Consider the following 20550-nt stretch of genomic DNA (forward strand, 5'->3'; position numbering starts at 1 on the left):
TGCTATCTGAAAAATATTATTGTGTAATTTTAAAGCCACCATTTCAGAATTTTGAGGATTTTAGTCTAGAAACCGGTAGAAAGTAGTGGTCTCAAATACAGATTCCCTGGATGCAGGGGAAGGAGGGAGGTAGACAACTGAGCTGTGACCTTTGTCTTCTGTTCCCCAGCTGTAGTGCAAGTTGTATGTTCTCTTGTCTCTGCTTTTTGCCTTGAATGCAGCATGCAAATCCAACAGCCACTCACTCTGATGCTGTTATCTGATCCACAGATAACAGGAAAAACTTCCACAGCATAGAAATGTGCTTTTCTCTACATCTCCCTTTAGCCTGTTCATTCAGCAGACTGTGAGAGTTTTGAGGCTGTTGTGCTGCTTCACCTATTGCAACTGTTCCACTTTATGTTGCATTTGTTTTTATAACCTCCTATCCTAGCTTTTCTTAGAAGAGCATTGCCCACCTTGCGTCTTTGAAAAAAAGGTGTGTGGTATATGAACAGGCATATGGGTGGGTTCACCTAAACCCTGAGTGTGGGATGTTGTGCTCAGAACTGGCACTTGCAAGTGAAAGGGAGATCCTGGACTTGCTCTGAATATATTGGCTTGATTGGCTTTGGCAGCCAAACACGTCAGCACTGGGCCAGACAGTGTCAGGGGAGAACTGAGAACGGGACAAGAAAGGTTTGATGTGACTTGTTCTTGGTATAAAAGCTTTGAGAGGCATTGTGAAACATTGGTGTGCCCATTTGTTTTCAGTGATGGCAATTCTGGTCTCCCCTTCTCAGGAAGTATGTTAGAAGAGAGGGTGAGGCAGCTGAAATAGTTGGTAGTACCAGGTGTCCTATAGGAAGAGACTGAAAAGATTGCAACTTCAATATGTGGGTCCTGTCAGGCTGCACCTGCTATATAACAGTGGCTGTAATTCTTGAGGGAACATGGTAGGGATGGACAGCAGAAAATGTCCAGGATTGTATGCTCTTGCATAGGATTTCCTGTTGCTGCTGCAGAGGTCCACTGAGCCAGGAGTGCATTTTATCTGTCCTTAAAAGGAGGATGTCACACTACTTGTCTTGGACTCTGACCTGAATATGAAATTTGAGTAAATCATTCTAGTACTTCTGTGGTTAGGTAGTGATTTTTCAAGTGAATATTAGGTTCATTGCCTTGGAAAGAGTAAAATGATAACTTATTCAGGCTTCCTTTAAAGGGCATTTGGTGACATGTTTTCCCAACTGCAAATTTGAGACTTGTTTCTGTATCTCAGTCAGTGGATTATTGCAAGGTAAATTCAGTGAGGCACTACTGTGAAAGTGTTAACAGATTTGACATGAAGCTGAGTGGACTTGGTATTTTTAATTCTTTTGCATGGGTCCTGTTTTCAGAAACTTTTAATTCAATCATTGTTTTTGAGGTAAAAAGGTTTTTTTTTCCTTTTTAACAGGTTCTTGAAGATGCAGAGGCTCAACATCTGTTCCAGTCCATTCTTCCTGATATGGTCAAGCTGGCACTCTGTCTCCCTAGTATCTGTACCCAGGTAAGCAAACCCAGCTAACAAGTTCTCTGTGGCAGAGCACTTCTCTGCAAATTGCAACTGAGGCTAAGGTCAAAAGGGTCATGTTATGTTCTTAATAAAAGCTGTAATTTTTGTGCTGAAGGCAGATGAGACCTAGGGAGCAGAATAGACAATACATGTCTGGAATTATGTAATATAATGTGAAAAAAAGCAAATCTCACTGTCAGAGCCTGATCTTCAGTAACATTTTCTATATGCTGAAGTTGCTTCTTGTATTTCTTAAATGAAATGATCACACAACAAATCGGGTTGTAAAAACACACTTAGAAACTAGAACAATTGAATAATCCGATTCAATTTTTTTTTAGAATTTTTTTAATCTAGAAGTGGTATTTTCATAAAGCTGTCATTTACTTGGGAACATACTTTATTCTGTTTGAGAATGCACAACTTGCACACAAACTAACTAATTCTATATTAATGCTATGGGAATTGGTTCTGTAAGCAGTAAAGCTGATAAAAGTGAGTAGGGCTGGTCAAGTGAGGATATATAGTAGGTAACATATTAGTAGGGTGACAACAATTTGTAAACTCTTGTTATCATTTTCTAAATTGATTCTGTTTGGAATAAGCAGGGAAAAATCTTTCCCTACTCTTTTATACTGCAAGGGTCCTGAAGGAGATACATAATATTAAGCTATGAATATTTCTTCCCTTTTTTTTGCTGGTAACTCAATGAGGGAAATTGTTTGAAAATGCTATGAAGTTTCTGAGCACTAGCATAAGATCACATACAGCTAGGCAATGTAAATTGTGTCAGACTCATTTTTTTTTGTTAGACATAAAGATAAATTTGTTCCAATATAGCACTATCCAAAATATTCTATTTTTATAGGTCTGTAGAACTTATTAGAGTGAGCTTCTGAGGCTTTTTCCCCTGTCTAGCTGTGTGACTTCAGACATCATGATACAGCTTGTTCATTAAATAGCCAGAAGACAGAATGAGTTTCTGTGAATGCAAATGTAGTGGTTATAAGAATGAAGGAAAACTTGCTTGTTTTCTGGAGTAAACAGAGCTGTGTATTCAACAGCCTAAATCAACAGCAGGTTCTGTGTTCACAATTAGAAGGATGAAAATGTAGCTGTATTGGAGCTAGGCTAATGATGATGGCTGAGAATTTTGGAACCAGGTGAAAACTGTGTTCTCTTTCTTCTGTCAGGTGAGTTTATCGTAATGGTTACTGGACTCAGCAATCAGAATCATGTACCCCTGTCATGCTCCATATTATCACATAATTAAAACAAGAAAATTCCATGAATGTTGTGTGCCACAGCTCAGTATCAGAAGGCTAATGCTTGATAAAATGAAAGATTTATAATACTTCAAGTTGGAGAATTCTTTCTTCTCTCTGCCCTTTATTTCTTTTTATATTAAGGAAACTCTGACCAGAGTAAAATAAAACTTCAAACTGAAGTGAAGTTGAACTTTTTGTTCATTCTAAATAATCACACACTTTCTACAAATACCATCACTGTTATTCCTTCAAGTAGGATGGGAAAAAAAAAGTCAAAGCAAGTCACAGAGTTATGATCTGTGGTATGAGTTCCTTGTTTCCTTGCAAAGTTCAGAGCATGGTTATTGTAGCTGAAAGCATTCCCTAAAGGCTCTTAACTATACAGCTATTGAAAGTGGATTTTTATTTCAGTTTTTAGCATTACCCAGGATTTGCAACATCCCATCTATTTTTTCCCCTCTGCATTCCTGATGGTTTTGTTTGATAAGTTGTTTTTTCCTGATCTTTTTATTATTGATTGGAAATCTGCAGTTTGGCAGGCAAGCCCTTTCTGAATTGTCTTGAATAAGCTGTTCTTGACTTTAACGGTGCTGCTGATTAAAGGCTTTACCAATGGCCTAAATTACTCTTGCTCTAATATAACAAATGTAATTTTGTGCTTCTGTTTTTTCTTTCAAAAAGGGTAGGCTAATTATTCTCCTCTCTCCTTCCCTCCTTTCTCCCCTGCCCCTTCCTCCCCCTCATTTCTTTTGTTGGTAGCCAATACCTCTGCTGAAACAAAAGATGAATCACTCCATCACAATGTCACAGGAACAGATCGCCAGTTTCCTGGCCAATGCTTTCTTCTGTACTTTTCCACGTCGCAATGCCAAGATGAAGTCTGAGTATTCCAGTTATCCAGACATTAACTTCAACAGGTATGGCACTCAGCAGTTAATGAACCTGATAACCATGCCATGAAAATATTGTTTGTCCTTGAGGGGAGGAACTTGTTTGTTGCATATTTATGTCAATAAATGTACTGGTTTGCTTTTTGTCTTTTTTCCTATTACCTGTAAGGGACAAGATAACTCTGCTTCTGTGTAAGCAAGGATCTTGTGCACAGGAAGATATGATTAATATTCCAAATTATTTTGTGCATAAGCATGCACAGACACACTCTTGCTCTGGCATAATTAGATTGATACAATTCCCTGCCTCCTCATAAGCCAATCATCTGCAAATGGTGTATTTTAGTTGTGCTTCAAGTGTTCTGTGTGTATTTAAATTAACGGTTGGCGTTTCCTCGGCCACGTTTCTGTTGTCTCCTATGTCATCAGTGGTGATCTGCACATTAAGTCAGATCAATGGGACTTCATTCAGTATCCATGCCATTATTTTAAGGCAGTTGTAGAGCTGTGTCTTAAAATTAACCTTTTCTTTATGCTGCAAGTTAGCTGAAGAAAGCCATGAAAGGAATTTGCTTAAAGATATTCCAATGTCTAAGCAAATGTTTATTTTTTTGCTTAGTGCTAACTTACAAACAGATTTGTTTAGAAATTTTTCTTCACATCTTTTTTATAATTTAAATATACTTATTTCAGTCTTAAATGAGGGAAGTAGATGGAGACATTTTCTGCTGCTAATCTACATGGACTTGTAGATTAGAAACATGAATGTATAATTTTTTGGCACTTCCATACGAGTGTAGATCAACCTTAATTTTATTAGGCTGAAGCTTGGATAGATTATTGATCTAGAGTTTTTCTTATTCCTCACTGTTAACAGATGTAGTGTGTGTGCTCTGACAGCTGAGATGAAATATAAAACCAGTGTTGCCTGTGATCCAACACACTTGGATGAGTGCATTATGGGAGCTGTATTAGACTAGGGCTTCCCAGAATAAATGTCAGGCATGCCCATGAACTAATTTTGGTTTTGGTGGCTGCTGCCTTTAAGGGCTGTCACAGGTTTGTCCATATTGTGTATTTCAGAAAAGAGACCAGAGTCACTGTCTTGGTTGTTATCCCAAGACTGCAGTGGGTTATGGAAGAGAAGTGTGGGTGGACATTATTATGCCATATAATTCAATGTGTTTTTCTTCAAGTGACTCCTAAGAACAAATACATAGAAGTACCACTGGTACATTTAAAAATACCGATGTTCAGAGCATTGAAAGAGGAGAGGGAAAGGTCTAGAAGGAGTTCCCTTTGACTGCACACTTCTAGCTGTGTTTTGTGGCATTTTTAAAGGACTCTAGGCTGCTGGTTTTTGTTGTAATTTAAACATTTTGTAAACCAAGCAATTACATTTTGCAAGTTGGATGATTTCTTGCCAAGAATCTACAGAATAAAATGCTGTTAAGTAACTGGAGTAAATTCATATGCTTCTCTATGAACATTGCAGAGCAATGTAAGGTGATAGTATTACAGTGCATTACTTGTGGTTGACTCAGGGCATAATATTGCAAACTACTTCTAAATAAAAGACCTTGGCAAATTATTAGGTAAATATTTTACTACTGTGGACTCAAAGAATGACCAGTAAAAAGTATTAAGCATTCAGAATTTTCTGCTCTTTTCCAGTCAGTCCAATGTTGTTTTCTGACTTGGCTGCCTGGTGCTGTCATAGTAAGGTCCCACAATGTTATTTAGAAGGGGAAAAGACCAGACAACCTTCAGGCCTTCATTTTGCATTATGAATGAGGTAATGCTCAGCTTTAAGTCACATAGGGATAGAAAGCCATTTTTAGTTGTGCAAGAACAACAATATTGTTGCCAAACTGAAGAAAAGAAGGGAAGCAAATGTCCTCTGGTTATTGAGGATTAAAAGTGGCTCTTCCTCAGTGTTTGCCAATTTATGCATTTATTAGATAAGTACAGTTTCCTTTTCCATTCCTTTGTTTTACTTAACCATTTGTTGCACCAAATCCACACTCTTACACCTCCTGTATTTTAAATTTGATAATAAGCAGATTAATGAGTTAGAGTACAAGGTGTGGCAGGCAGTGGATAAAATTTGAGAGAATGTGTCAGTGAGAGTGAGACTGATCGGATAAAAGCAAAAGGAAGAGTTGTGGAGAGAGTCCTGCAAGACTACAGTTTTCTGCTACTGTATATAATCTGACTTAGTTAAAATCTAAAATGAGGGGGGAGAAGAAGGATAGATAGTATCTTAAGTCTTTTTTTTTTTTCCTATCACCTGTGTTTTCCTGCCCTGCAAAGTTAGTTCTTTAATGGCAAGGACAGAGTAAACTGTCATGTTCTCAGCTATTGTTTCAGACTTGCACAGATGACAGGATTTGGTTCACTGCAGTGTGTGTTTCCAGCTTTTTTAAAAAAAAGCTTTTTTGGAAGCTGGATGTACTCAAAAGACAGTAGGCAATGACTGAAGTTAAAATATTTGTGACTTTTTTTTTCTGCTTATAAAACTGTTTTGATGTAAAGTCTTCGGAGACTGCTGCTCTGCTCTGTCTGCTTAGGGCTGGGCATAACAGATTGTTCACACACCAACCTTTTGTCCCCACAGTATTATGGTCTGTAGCTTTTTTCAGACTTAGTTCTTTCCTCAGCATAATTCATTTGCTACATGACTGTGAATGAATGACTTTGTTCTTAAGGTATCAAAAATAGTCTGCTGTTGTTCCCTAACAAAGCCAAATTACTGAGTGTGTGGATGCATTTGCAGGGTTTTTCTTTAGCAAAGGTGGTGTTCCTCAATTCCTTTATCCATGCCCTGTCTACATTCATGCAAAAGGCTCCCACTTCTCCCCTCAAATCTCTGAGACTGAAAAACTGAAATTTGTGATTTCTAAGTTAGAAACACAACTGTGTAAGTTTTCTTGTGTTTTTAGGCTTACACAGCAGTCTTTTACCAGGTCACTTTATGCAGACTTAAACATTAGTACTTTTTTATCCACTATAAAATACTTACAGCTTTTACATTTAAATGCTGGTATGTTTCTTCTTTCCTCCCAGTCTTCTCCCTGTTTTAGGTTTTTATGTGCTATTAACCACCATATTGTAAGTTCACCCCTAGTCCCTCCAAGGTACAAATCTGTTTGACTAAACAAGACAGTCACTGCAAGATGGTTTAAAATTTAAGACTCATAGAAACATAAGTGCAGCTGATTGGGAGGAAGGCTGTTGTATGTGTTAGTATTAACATACATCATCTGTGCTTTACCTCTCCTCTCCTGCTGTTAGTCTTGCCAAATGAGAGGAGAATCAATGTGGCCCTTCCTCTTTTGACACAGAAGCACTTGGTTTAATGGTGTGTTGTGACACTGACTATCCATTTTGATTCCTTATCTTGCTGCAGACTGAAAGTCACCTGTGTATAAGTAAATACTCAGTAATTTAATTGAATTCTTCCCTTTCTTGCTTGGCAGGGATGAGCCTATTATGAGTCTTAAGTCATTAATAACATAAATAATTTCAAATGTAGTTGATAAAAAGGATTCATAGTTTAAGAGCTTCAATATTTATGTATTTGAGTAGGTAGAATGACATCTAATCAGTGGCCAAACATTGGATAATACTAAATACCATAAAACATTGCTTCTTTTCTAAATTTAGAGTGTTCAAATTTTATTTTTAAAAAACACTACTATATATGTATGTATACTAGTGTGTATATATATATGTATATATATGATAATAGATTGGGCAGCTTTATTCCAAAATGACCCATCGCAAAAGAAAGAAATAATTAAATTGGCCATTTTATTTATCTTATTGTTATATTTTTCTTGGAAGTGACATTCTGGTTGAATGTAGAGCCTGAATTGCATAGACTCCCTAAATTTATGATGTTGGTTGCAGAGTTTAAAATAGGTGATTGTGGTGATGGTTGTAAGTACACTATAGATGCTATAGAATTTGGTAATTTAGGCAACTGGTTATATGTGAAAGCAAAATGTGAGGACAAAGGTCTGCAATATTGAATCAGTCTTCTGGGAAGGACACAGGTTTGTCAAGGACCTGCTCTGCTTCTGCTGTGTCTTTGACCTGCTACAGATCTGTTTTAGCTGTTGTGTCAAGTTAGAAGAACTCTTTCATTTTCCTTGTTCAAAAACTCCACAGTTCAACTGGAGATGCAATAGCTCCCATTAAAGCTACTGGGGTTGAATTCAGAACTGAAGGCAGTAAGTCTAACAGCATCAGTCTATTAGTTTATTAGTGCATGCTCTGGTCTGAAACCACCAGTATTCCACTAGGACTGAATTTCTTCATCTTTATCAAACAAACCTTTAAAGTAATTTCAAGTGATTGGGAATGAGGAGAAAAACACACTAGTTAAGATGTATTTCTTTTATGGAATATATAATATATGAAAGGAAATGGGAAACTGTATGGTACATTTATGCAGGAGAATTGAAATCTAATTTACCAGTAATGCAATTATCTTTCCATAAACAACATCAATTTCACAACACTAATGAATATTCTCTGGGGAATAAATTATCTAATGACTTTGAGAGAACTTGGTTTGGACTGAGATGTATTGCTCCTCTGATAAGTGGTTCTAGATTTTCTGAGTTAAAGGACACTGATCCTACAAAACTCATTCTGTTATGCCTACTTTGGGTATGTGAACTGATTAGCTATGGATGGATTATATAATTTAATATAATGGATTATATAATTTTATATAATATAATTTTCTGTAAAAAGTATTTAAATCAACATTTGTTTTTCATAAATGTGGAAACACTTTCAAATAGACAACTTAAAAGGACACTATTTTTATGAATCTGGCATAATTACTTTGCTGTAGTGATTAAAACAGTACTGAATCTGAATGTTTTTTAGCTTAGTAAAGATAGTAATGTAGTCCTGAACTTAGTTGTACCATGCTCTTGATTGTCCTTTGTTTTAGATTCCTAGGATAAAACATTTTAACCTGCTATTCTCTGGTGTTGAGTACTTGCAGTTAGCATCTTATAATTTCATCAAGGTCAAATATCAACCTGATGTATTTTAAACCTCAAATCACCAAAATCTTTTGTTAAAACAGATTTATAGTGCACCAAGTTACTTGCCACAATAAACAACTACAAAATGAAAAGCACGGAGATGTGTGTCTGAAATGAAAGATAGTTTTTTTGCATCTAGATTTCCCAACAAAATGACATTGCTCCATTTTTTTTGTTTACAGACATCTTAAAAGTCAGTATTTAATCTAGATATGAAATTCCAATTCAACATAAGGCTGTTGAATAGTGCACTGTTCTTAAATAACTTCTTAGATGACGACAGCTTGTACCTATGACACATCACAGTAAATACGAAATTGCCCATGAGGCTGAAATATTGAATGTTTTTTTTTTCTCCTGAGTGAGATGAAGGAAATTAGAAAGCTCTAAAATGACATCTTTTATAAACTGAGAGAAGGAGGGCAGTTTTAATACAGAAATATAAAATTCATATTGAGTGGGAGAGGCACACACCAGGCACCAGAAAAGCAGAAATGAGGTTGCTGTACTTGACTTGTGTGAGGTTGTGCTCTGTTTTTCTATCAGGAAATGCAAGATGTGGACAGTGGCATTTCCTTTTGTTTTGTTGGAGGGCTGGTCAATTTTCTGCTTTTCATCTCTCTGGAAGGAATTCCTCATTTGAATTATTCTGCTTTTGATTTCCATGAAGTCCAAATTTCATAAAGTAAAGTTGTAATATACTGAATAATTTTCCTTCTAATTCTCACTTAAAAATATTTTCAGTGACTGTAGAACTTTTTAGTAAGGGTTTATATTTTATATTGGTTATAAGAATGTCCCATTTTAAATTTGCTAAGGTTTTCCTCATCTTGTATTATCTAACTGATGTCAAAGTATTTACATTTAAAGCTGTCTATGGCATAGGTGTCCAAACTTTTTTGATCACACATACCTATCAGTAAAACACTTTTGAGCATGGACCCCTAATGTATTTGTGTTTATTTACTTAGGAATTACATGCATGTGCTACTTTACTAATATATTGCATTATAAAACATGCAAAAAATTTAGAAAGAATGAGATAGAGATGAAATAACCACTACTTCAAAATGTTTTTTATTTAATGAATTCTTTCTGCAGGCTAGTGGATTGTCTTGCACACCCCCTGGGGTGCTTTGGAGTCCAAAGTGGGTCTGGGGTATTGCTGTTCACAAAATAGAGTGTAGTTTCCCTTGGGAAGGGAAGCATAAATTATAGCAATGAAACAGTTGTTGCAGCTTCATTCTTCAAGAAAAGTCCTTTACTGGTCCTATCTCCTGTCTTTTTCACTGAAGTGAAGCTTTAGAGATTTAAAACTCCATTTTAAAAGGCAGATATGAGTTTCTGAATGGGGGGGAAACCTCACCCAATATATAATCAACAAAACAATATTCTCAGAAAAGACTTAAGATAAAGGATATGGGTAATTAATGTAATTCCAGATTTTCCTATATGGTAAACAGGTTTGCTTTCATATATTTAGAGAATGAAAATGGTTGTCTGTCCCATGCAATTGTGTGATAAGCACATATAATTGTAGACACATTCCAAATCTTACATGGTGGGCTCCTCTCTCTGTGCATATTAATGCACACAGCTTTGCTTGATCTTTGATACACTAATATCTATAGGCAGTCCTTAATGTGGATGTGATTAAGATTGCCTTGAGCACAATTGAATAAAAAAAGTCAAATCATAATGAGAGAGAATTCTTTTGAAACTGTTTTGATAAGCTGTGCTTAGTATTGGAAGTCAAAGCTCAAAAAAGACTTCATTAGGAATATGATACTGGTTTTCAAAAAGAGAGTGTTTTATATTTCTCGTTCCTGGGACTCCACATTTTTATTTCAAGAGGCTGGGAATTGCAGGAGAAAGATAGAAGAGATGCTTCTTATGTGCTCCTCAGTGCAACTAATACAATCCTAAATGATGAGGCTATTGGACCATTCAACACTTTATTAGTTTTTCCTTTAGGGTGCTGTGTATCAGCCTGAAATTTCAGTGGTGAGGATGCACAGCCACTTAATCAAAATAGCCCTCAGTTGTATGGAGGGCAGTACAAGTTTGACAGTAACATACTTAAGCATATTATTTCCACCCCTACATGTATATATACATCAGGTAAGCATAGGCTTGGAATGCAGCAAGATAGAAAAAGCAAGGTTTATGTGGTTTATTCTCTTTTCCAAGTGTTTTATCATCCAGCACCGTAGACTAAAGCTGTTTAGTGATTAGCTCTGTTCCTGAGGTGGAATGAAACATCTATCTAGTATTTTCATTTCTGCCTTAACTTTCCATTCTTTCCCCTGCCCAGTCCCTTTATGGGTGAAATTCTATCCATATGACTTCCATGTAAGTCCTTCATTGACTTCTATTTGTAGGAGAATATCAGGTTTTGGTAAAATGTTTTGTACTTGTTCAGATGTTCTGTTATCTTTCTGTTCTGTTCTGTTATCACACTAAAATACAAGAAACAACACAAGTGTTTCTTCAAGTTCAGTAGTAGAGACAAAGATACTTTTTAGTGCCTGTGGGGTAGTGGAGGAAAGAGAACACATGGTTAATTGTAGGGATCACAAGCACATAATTGTGTATCCACACTTCTGCAAAAAGGAGCCATGGAATGCCATGGGTTTATGAATGGGAATTATTCTTTGAAGTATGATCCATACAGCAAATTTTTGCATGTTATTACAGTGTGTACACCTTTCTGGGGCTTACAGTAGGTTCCAACTTCAATGTAAGAACATGATTATTTCCTTTGAGAAGAAACATTCAAAGGAAGCCCAGGCTGGGTATAGAAATATCATTATGAAATTACTAAACTGGGAGATTAAATCACGTGATTGTAATGGCTCCTGCTGGAGCCAGTCCTTAGAGTAACATCAGAGGAACAATTTAACTCCTTGGGAAATTAAATTTTGCAGGTAAATACTGTATTTTAATTTTACCTTAATCAGAAATTATATATTTAGGAGCTGTTTACTTAAGCTGGTTAAAATTCTCCCCAATAAACCCCATGCAAGCCAAGGTCACTTTTGTGAAGCTCTTAATGTTCTTAAATAATTTTTCTGTTGTGTTGTTTTCAGTGCACTCTTTGAAGTTCCTTGCAAGTTTGAAGTCCACTTGCCTCAGCACTGGAAGGAGTTGGGAGTAGGTTCTTTGGGGCTTTTGACTCCAGCTTTACAAGTGTTGGTTGCAAAAATAATAATTTTGAGTTGGCAATCAAGACTGCAAAAACCTGAATATTGATTGCACTTTTAAAATGCTTCTTTTTCCACCCCAAAATTTTTAGGAAAATACTTGTGCAAAATATATGCATGTTTTTGTAATAGCTGTTGAAATTAAATGAACTGTTGCCTTGCAACTTTACTGTAGGTTTACTCACAGTTGTTTTACATTTTCTCAATTTTTAGTATTTTATTCCTCATGTACTGAATTTCCCTTCAGAACAATGAAATGTATGTTTCCTAGCATATATGCTGGGAAAGATTTTTCATTTAGCCACAGTGACTTTGCATGAATGATTGTCGATTGTTAAAGCTAACACATCTACTTTCTTATGTTTTAAAATCTCTGGCCTCAAATACTTAAATGTGTCTCTGTGGAGATCTTCTGTTTGATTAATGCTGCTACTCCCCTGGCTTGTCTGGAGCCAGAGGTGAATTTGGTGATCAGTCCTGGAGGCTTTCTCAGCTCCTGTAGCTGAGAAATTGAAGTTACTGCATGGCAGTGGGAATGTCCTGGACAAAGCTTACATGTGCAGTTGCCAGTAAGATTTCAATTACTTCACCTGAAAGGGGACTTGCAGTGCTTTGCCTTTGATTTACAGTGCACTTTATTTGGATGAGTTCTTTAATTGAAATTAATGGGTTTTGGCCCTAGGTGGTTCTGTCAGGAAATTATGTGGTTTCCACTTAGAGATTTGGGTGGATTTTTAGTAGGATCTGTGTCTCAGCACTTGAAGAATAATGTTACTTAATATCTTAGCAATGCCTTCATATAGCTTTATTCTTTAAAATATTGACTTCAAAAGTGAAATTTTCATAATTTTGCCTAATTGATTATTTCAGAAATAAGGTTCAAGGTTACAAGGTTTGTATGCTATGTGCTGTCCTCATTTAAGTTGATGGGCTAGGACCAGGCCATTTTTAAATCATTTAAATATCACTTGCTTTTCCTGTTGTATTCACAAATGTGACTGGTTTTAGCTTGATCTGACTTACTTCAGGCATAGTTCTGCACCTTTCCTGCCCAGCCTGCTCTTTATACTAAATCACATATTGCCTTTGTAACATGAAGAACTCTCCCAAGAGATTTCAATGTAAGCAAGATGTCACTTAGATGTGAAGAGGCAAAATAATTAGTAGAGGCATGATCAGGCTGACAGATAAATTAACCAGTTTAAAGGCTTCATGTGCAATGAGACTTCCAGATAAGAGGTTGGGGTAATTTAGGCAATATCTGCACACACATGCACACATTAACTTTTTTTATAAACCCCTTTTTACCTGTGCAAGCTCAAGGCCTTGACAAAGCTTGGATATAGGCCTATTTTAGAATAGACTGTAAATATCTGGAGTTTACCTTCCTAAAGTCCTGGTTCCCTGTTCAATGAATAATGTGCTAATAAAATTAACCTCTGTGACTTAATATAGATTTTGGATTCAATTGATCACTTCAGCCTGTATATATCATAAGGATTTTTAAATGCTGAAAAAAATCTAGTTCACTTCTTTGCTGAATCTAGTTCAATTCACATCTCAGCATTCTGGTTTTAAAGGCAGATTGTCATTCCACTACACAGAAACAAATGAATAATGTTGTGTCATTGCTTTACTTAGACTGTTTATTGGGGGGGAATATTGTATCCTCAGGGCTTTCAGTAAATCAGACATCTTTTAGTAAACTTCCTATTCAAAGGGTATTATTTCTGAAGTCACTGCTGTTCTTCCTTCCAGATAAATTCCATTTTGTGTTGCCAATAACAATGCCTTGTCACTCTGCTGGAAGTGAAATTAAGTAATGCGTGCTCCATTTCTGGAAGATAGATGATGCAGTAAAAGTATTTCAGCTAACCTTAAAAGAATGCATTCACTTAATGGATAAAAATAGGATCCTTCCTTTTAATGCCTAGGTTTTTAACAAATGCCTGTTAGAATTGTCTGTAACTGCCCAGTGGATGGAGCCATTTCTGTGGGGGGAAAGTACTGTTTTTTTTAGAAATGCTGCTGGTGCAGTGCAGTTCTTGAAAGCAGCAAGGTTGCATTAATTCTTCTGAGCAACTCACTGAGCTGAAAGGAGGGTGACATTTGGATCTTGGAGTACTCAACATACATGTTTTCACCCCTTGGTCACTTAATGGCCTGTTAAATGTTTCAATTTGTTACAAATAAAACTAGTAGCTTTCCAAAATTTTCATGTTGAAATTACATTTTTTGGTGTTAGAAAATTGGTGCAAGTGGGAGAAGCATTCACTTGGCATCTTCATCAGAAATATAGCAAGTTAATAAAGTCATTAGTCCTAAAATCTTGAATTACAGAGGGGCGGTCTGGAGAGTTCTTTCTACAGTACTTAAATGCAAGGCTTATGAAATGTGTGCATAATAATTGCAAAAAATCAAATTGCAATTAGTAGGTAGCACTAATTGCTCTTCACTGTATCCCTGTAATCTAATTGTTTGCTTTCATTTCCTGTTTTTCAGGTTGTTTGAAGGGAGGTCACCAAGAAAGCCTGAGAAACTTAAGACCCTTTTCTGCTATTTTAGAAGAGTCACAGAAAAAAGTATATCCTTTAATCTTTTCTTGAACTGCAAAGCAGATAGATTAAAAATTTAATCCCATTAAATTTAGAAGTGGCTACACAGCCATGATGGAAATATTTAATAAAAGACAGCTTGCAAAGTATACTGATATTCATACTAATGGCACCATATGTATGATGCATGCAAGCAAATTATTTGCCCAGAGCTCATTCTGTTTTATTTTTTCTGATATATTTATATGTATGTGTGTATGTGTATATATATATATGGGGTATGTGTAAAATACAGAAATATATTTTTAATCCCCTGTAGATATATATATATATATAAAATGTGTATGTAGATGTGTAGATATAAGTATATGTATTTATATAATGCTAGTAATATATGCAACCACTTGCCTCACCACATCAAAGTGAGGATGTAGAGGGAACTTGGCACCATACAGTCATTAAAATTACAGGCTTAAAGATTTTGAGTCAAGCTTCACTTTTCCTGCAGAATGCATGTTTAGTCTTGACTATAATGTTTGTAGTTCTGAGGTATTTTCCCCTGCTTGTGTTGGTATTTCAGGTTTTTTCCTTCTGTGGTTCCAAAGCAAAGCTGTTTTTAAGTTTGCCCAGTTCATATAAAACAAATGATAGCAAGACTTGAGATATCTCCTGCTCTTGGAGAGTTTAGTGTAGAGTCAGATCATCTGTTATTACCACAGATTTGAACATTTGCATAAGCTTTCAAAAACAAATTTATTTTTGTGATAACTACTATAGCTTATATATTGCATTTTTGCTGTAGTAGCATGTATCAGATCTGCAGCAATACCCTTAAATTAGTCCTTTTTTAAAGAACTTTTTTTTTATATGGTCAGCATTTTACTCTTAACTTCATACTTTCTCAGAAGGGTTTGTTTTAAAAGAAAGACAGATTTAAACTGTTAAATATAAAAGCCCCTTTTTGGTTCTGACCATCTTCATCATTTTAATTCACCACAAAATAAATGCAGCTATATCCTATTCCAGCTGTCAGACTAAGCAATATCAATAGAACTAAATCTCAGAGGTAAAAAGTAACTTGTGATCTATGTGTGGAACAGAGAAGAGATATGGTGTACCAGCTTTGTTAATACTCCAGTAATAATGGCTTTGTGCAAACCAAATCCTAAATTTAGGCAGCTGTCCCTGAGCCCCTGAGCATGTGAATTCTGATGAGAACACGCTTTATGAAACTACTATATTCAATTTCCTAACATTATAACTTTAAATAATACTTAATGAGATTCTTGGATGTTCTTTTCATGAACTAAAAATTCCTATCATACCTTTAAAATACTCCATTTCTTATTCTCTTTTTTGTCCCAGGAATCAGTAAGGCTGAAGTAATTTAGCCCTATAAATTACAGTAATAATTTTGCAACTCCTTTTATTGTAAATAGTAATTGAGTTCTCTGTAAATTAACTCAGGGGATACTGAAGACTTTGTCCTCAAAGAGTGAATGCTTCATTTGAAGAATACCACAACTGATACCAGAATTCCCTTGTGAAAGAGAACTTGATTGCTATGCTTGAGAGCTATGCACTTTTTTCAGAGAAAGTAACCCTTTTTTAAACCTAAATTTTAAAGTAAAGGTTAGGACCACTTAAGGCTTTATTATAAGGATGCATTTGTGCTTTACATAGTGTTCTCAATGTTTTCACAAATCCCTGTAGCAGAAAAGTAAGTCTTAATTGAAGTTTTTATTAAGATGATGTCACCCAATAAAAGGTTGATGTTTTCTTCCTGTTGCAAAACTGAACTGTTTTGAGTGAAATAAGGAGAAACAATGATACTGCATCCTTCTTACAATGAGCAACAGCTCCTCTTGTTCCCTCAGGGACAGGAGTCTTTTCTCAATTGGAATACAGTGAATTCCACATGCATCCTGGCCAGGTTAAAAACTGCTTGATTTGGAATCTGCTAACACTGCATGCTTATTGACACAGTTGGACTTTCTTGGAAATATGAGCTGCTGTTTAATTCCTCCATAGATTGAATACTCTCTGGATTGTCTGTTGACACTGAACAGTAGTTGATTTAGATGTTTACCATCTCTTTTGCTCTAAAGCAGCACATTTTACTTCAACTACTGGGTCTTTCTAGTAGTATTTAGTATTGTTAAAGTGGAAATCACTTAAGAAATAGATTTTCCTAGGTCTGGAAAAACTAAAATACTCAAACTGCGAAGTGGGAAGAGAAGTCATATTTTGGTCATCATGTTACTTTGTCTTCAATTAGAGCATGGGCTGTCAGGAACAAAAAGCAGAGTCACTTTTGAGGAAAGTTAAGCTCTTGGTATCTACCAAGAGTGTTTCTAGTTTTCAGAGTTTGCCAGTTAAGATAATCTAAGGGCTAAGCTCCCACACTTAATACATTTTCCTTTGGGGTTGGTTTGCCTGTAGAACCTACGGGATTGGTGACGTTTACCAGGCAGTGTCTCCAGGAGTTTCCAGATTGGGAAAGGTAAGTCAAACATCCTGTTAATGTAAGAAATTTCTTGAGTCCACAATAACTGAATGCATTAATTTGGAATTGATTCAGGTTTAGAAGTACTACAGAAAATAATCTTTGCTATGGACTGTTGCAGAAAGAAATATGGAGGGCAGTGGTGAATTGTCACAAGTAGTTTGTGTCCTGAGTTTTCCCATATGTTTGTCTGTAAAGCAAACAAGTCTTAGTTAAAGTTTTAGAACAGTAGCATATCTTTGGTGCTGTTGATTGAGTGGGGGGAAAAAAGAGAGGGATGGCTTGATTTAAGAAATGGAAGGAAATCTAATGAAGTATGGGTGATGACCAGCATGAGCACAAGTATTGCAGCTTCATTGATGGGGAACAAGAAAAACTTAGAATTTCAGATTTGGGGTTTTATGGTAAAAGGTGAAGAAACTGAACAAATGACTCTGTTAAACTTTTCCACATTGTTTCTGCAAGGCAAACATGTTTTCTTTAACTGTCAGGGTTTTTGGTTTTTTTTTATTGGTTTTTTTTTTTAACCACCGTATTTTTAAGGTGTGTAAGCAGTTTGGATGAATTTTGTTCTAAAATGAATGTTTTTTTGTGGGCGTTCTAAAATGATCCTTTCTGTACAATATTTTTCCTCAATGGTAGATCTCAGAAAAAACTATCTAGACTGCATGTCACCTATGAAGGCACCATTGAAAGCAATGGACAAGGTATGCTACAGGTAAGTGCATATAACAGTTCTTGTGACTTTCATGTCTTGGTCATTCTTTCATGGTCTGCCAGCTTAACAAAGTTACTTGTTTATCCTCAATTGACTTAAATGACAAGATGTTATGCAGCTTAAAAAAACCCATCAAGATTAATTCCATGGGCAGTCTTAGAACTGTCAATGCTCCCCAGCTCATCTAGGTAGCACATGTACCTGTTACAGAAAGGGCTGACAGAAAATCACAAATCCTGGACAGCTTCAGGTCCTGGTTCAAGCCAGGATCAGAGACTGACAAGGCAAAAGCTTCAGTCTGTGATCTTGATGACTTGTCAAGGGTTTCAGTTTATTTTAAAAAATTATTCTCGTGCCCCAGACAGTGACCAGGTCAGTGACCCAGGAGACTTTCATGATGCTGCCAGCAGCACTGTTTCAGTCTGGGAGGCAGTCAGCAAAAGAAAGTCATAAGGAGAATGTCCTGTCCATATCTATAGAAAGGAACACGTCTGAGTTTTCAAATTAGTTGTTTGGTTTCTGTTTTTCTTAAAAAAAAAAAAAAAAAAAGGAAAAGGTCTGCCTTCTAGAATTCTTCTACAAAAAAAAAAAAAATTAGAACTTTTTAGCCAGGGGTAAGTACTTCATTGGAAGAGAAGGGAGGAAATGAGGAGATTTTTTTTTCTGCAATGCTTTTTGCTCAGATTTTTAGATGTCTCATAACTTTATGAAACTTGAGCAGTCAAATGTGTGCTGAAATTATCAAGATCTCAGCAATTGCTCGTTTTTCTAGTTTTGCACTCTATATAAGGAAGTATTGCCTAGGATGTGATATTTTTCCTCTTGGCTATTTCAAGTCTTAACAAGGAAAATAGCTCTGCTCAGGTGAAGAGCAGTCACTCCAGCAGGGAGCAGGATGACCGAGGCAGGACAATGCAGGAGTCCCCAGTGACCCCAGCCCCAGTGGGCAGGGATGGTGGCAATCACAGTCCCTGCTGACTGGTTGGTGGCCATCAGACAAAGCAAGGCGGTGAATCAGGGCACTAAGGACAGTGAGAGATGTCTGGTGAGCACATGGGCATCAGCAGAGCACAGGGCTGGGCCTAAGCCCACAGGTGAAGTGTCTCAGGTGAGGCCCAGGGCAGGGCAGGTGTTTGTGCAGGACAAGGTTGGGACCCCAGGGGAGGCTGCTCAGCACAGTTACAGTGCTTGGGGCCCTGGCACATTGCACATGAGTGGTTTTCATATAACTTTTTTTATCATAGTCAAGATTAGCAACTCTTAAGCAACTGAAATGTGTTGGTATTCCCAGGATAGATGAAAGGAACACATATTGCTCTAGTGGCTGGCTCTTGGTGCTTTGGACTCTTCCTCCTGGGTCAGTTTGTAATTTACACATGTAGATGTCCCCTTCCTGTACCTGTGCTCTCATCAGCTACCTAAGTAAAAGCCAGTAAGAAGCTAATAGCATTTGAAACATGAAGTAACTTTTAAAAATTATAAATTTATATGAGCAGTTAATTTGAATAAAAAAATTTAAAACTGTTGTTTGTATGAAACTGTAATTTGCAAAGTATGTACTATTGCAGCAAAAAATAGTCCAGAGCTTCTCTATTTCAAGCAGAAACCTTTATAGTAAAAATTACTCGCCTTGTTCAAGTACATTTCAAGGACAATTCATAAAAGGTTGTTAGTACATTTCAAGGATAATTTGTTAGAGGTTTTTTGGGTATAGAACTGTTACAGGGGCAGTGCTAATCTAAAGATACTTCAATGAAGACTGGGGCAGAGTGCTTTCCAAAGGACAAGCTAATGATTTTTCAATGTCCCTAAAACGAGTACTGTTTTCATCTTTCACATTTACTGAAATGTGTTTTAGTCTGAAATATATGCCTCTTCAAGGGAAACCCACACAACTTGGATTTGGAGTGTTTGAGATGCAAAATTTCTTTTGCTGTGTAATGTCTCATTTGTCATAAGTTTTCTGAGAAGTTGAATGGAAAAAAAGAGAGAGGCATGATCATGTTTATCAGTTTCTCTGCTTGTTGTTTGAAATGATAGCAGCAGATTTTAACACAGTAATTGAAATTGGTGCAGGACTTTATTTACTCTGGTAATTAAAGGTTTGTTTTTTGGTTTTTGTTTTTTTTTTTTTTTTCTTATCCTATCATAATCCTCTTTAATGTATTTTTGGTAGGTTGATTTTGCAAACCGTTTTGTTGGAGGTGGTGTGACCGGGGCAGGACTAGTACAAGAAGAAATTCGATTTTTAATCAATCCAGAACTGATTGTAGCAAGGCTCATCACTGAAGTCTTGGATCATAATGAATGTCTTATCATCACAGGTTAGTCTTTGCAGAAAATGTTTCACATCAAATTCTGGTTCTATATGTACAACTTCAAGTTGAAGTTTAGTATGTTTAAATGCTGTAAGGATTTTTAAAAAAGGGAAAAAAATTGGTGTTCATTTGACAGAGAGCCTCCTACTTCATCCCACCTAACACCACAAGGGACACTGTTCCATAGAGGTTTTGTGAAACGAAAAAAATAAACAACAGAAGAAAGCAGAAGAACTTATTTTATCCCCTGTAAATGTGTTTGAGGGTCTTGGTGTCTTTAGCTGACAAGAAGGAATGGTGATGGGCAATATAGGCAACAGCCACAATTTCCAGCTATTGGCTGATGCTGCTTCTCTTATGTTAAAGGATGTGGGGTTTTGTTCCTCTCCTGAATTTGTAACATTTGATGTGATCAGTGGGATTGAACACTCTTAAGAAGAGGAGCTACCTTCTGATTGCCTAAAAGGGGAGAAAGTGGAAGGGTAGAAA

General features: G+C 36.4%; 1 protein-coding gene across 3 annotated transcripts in view; it reads left to right on the forward strand.

The window, feature by feature from the left end:
• The window catches only part of PARG (poly(ADP-ribose) glycohydrolase), a 60665-nt gene that overhangs the window by 24411 nt on the left and 15704 nt on the right, over positions 1 to 20550 (forward strand). For all 3 annotated transcript variants that reach the window (XM_079312342.1, XM_079312343.1, XM_079312344.1), the window contains exons 8-13: positions 1439 to 1531; positions 3565 to 3722; positions 14467 to 14546; positions 16962 to 17022; positions 17668 to 17743; positions 19920 to 20067. In XM_079312342.1, the coding sequence (XP_079168468.1) occupies positions 1439 to 1531; positions 3565 to 3722; positions 14467 to 14546; positions 16962 to 17022; positions 17668 to 17743; positions 19920 to 20067 (616 nt within the window). The remainder of the gene's footprint in view (positions 1 to 1438; positions 1532 to 3564; positions 3723 to 14466; positions 14547 to 16961; positions 17023 to 17667; positions 17744 to 19919; positions 20068 to 20550) is intronic.

This window comes from Erithacus rubecula, assembly GCF_903797595.1.
Source record: "Erithacus rubecula genome assembly, chromosome: 9".
NCBI lineage: Eukaryota > Metazoa > Chordata > Aves > Passeriformes > Muscicapidae > Erithacus > Erithacus rubecula.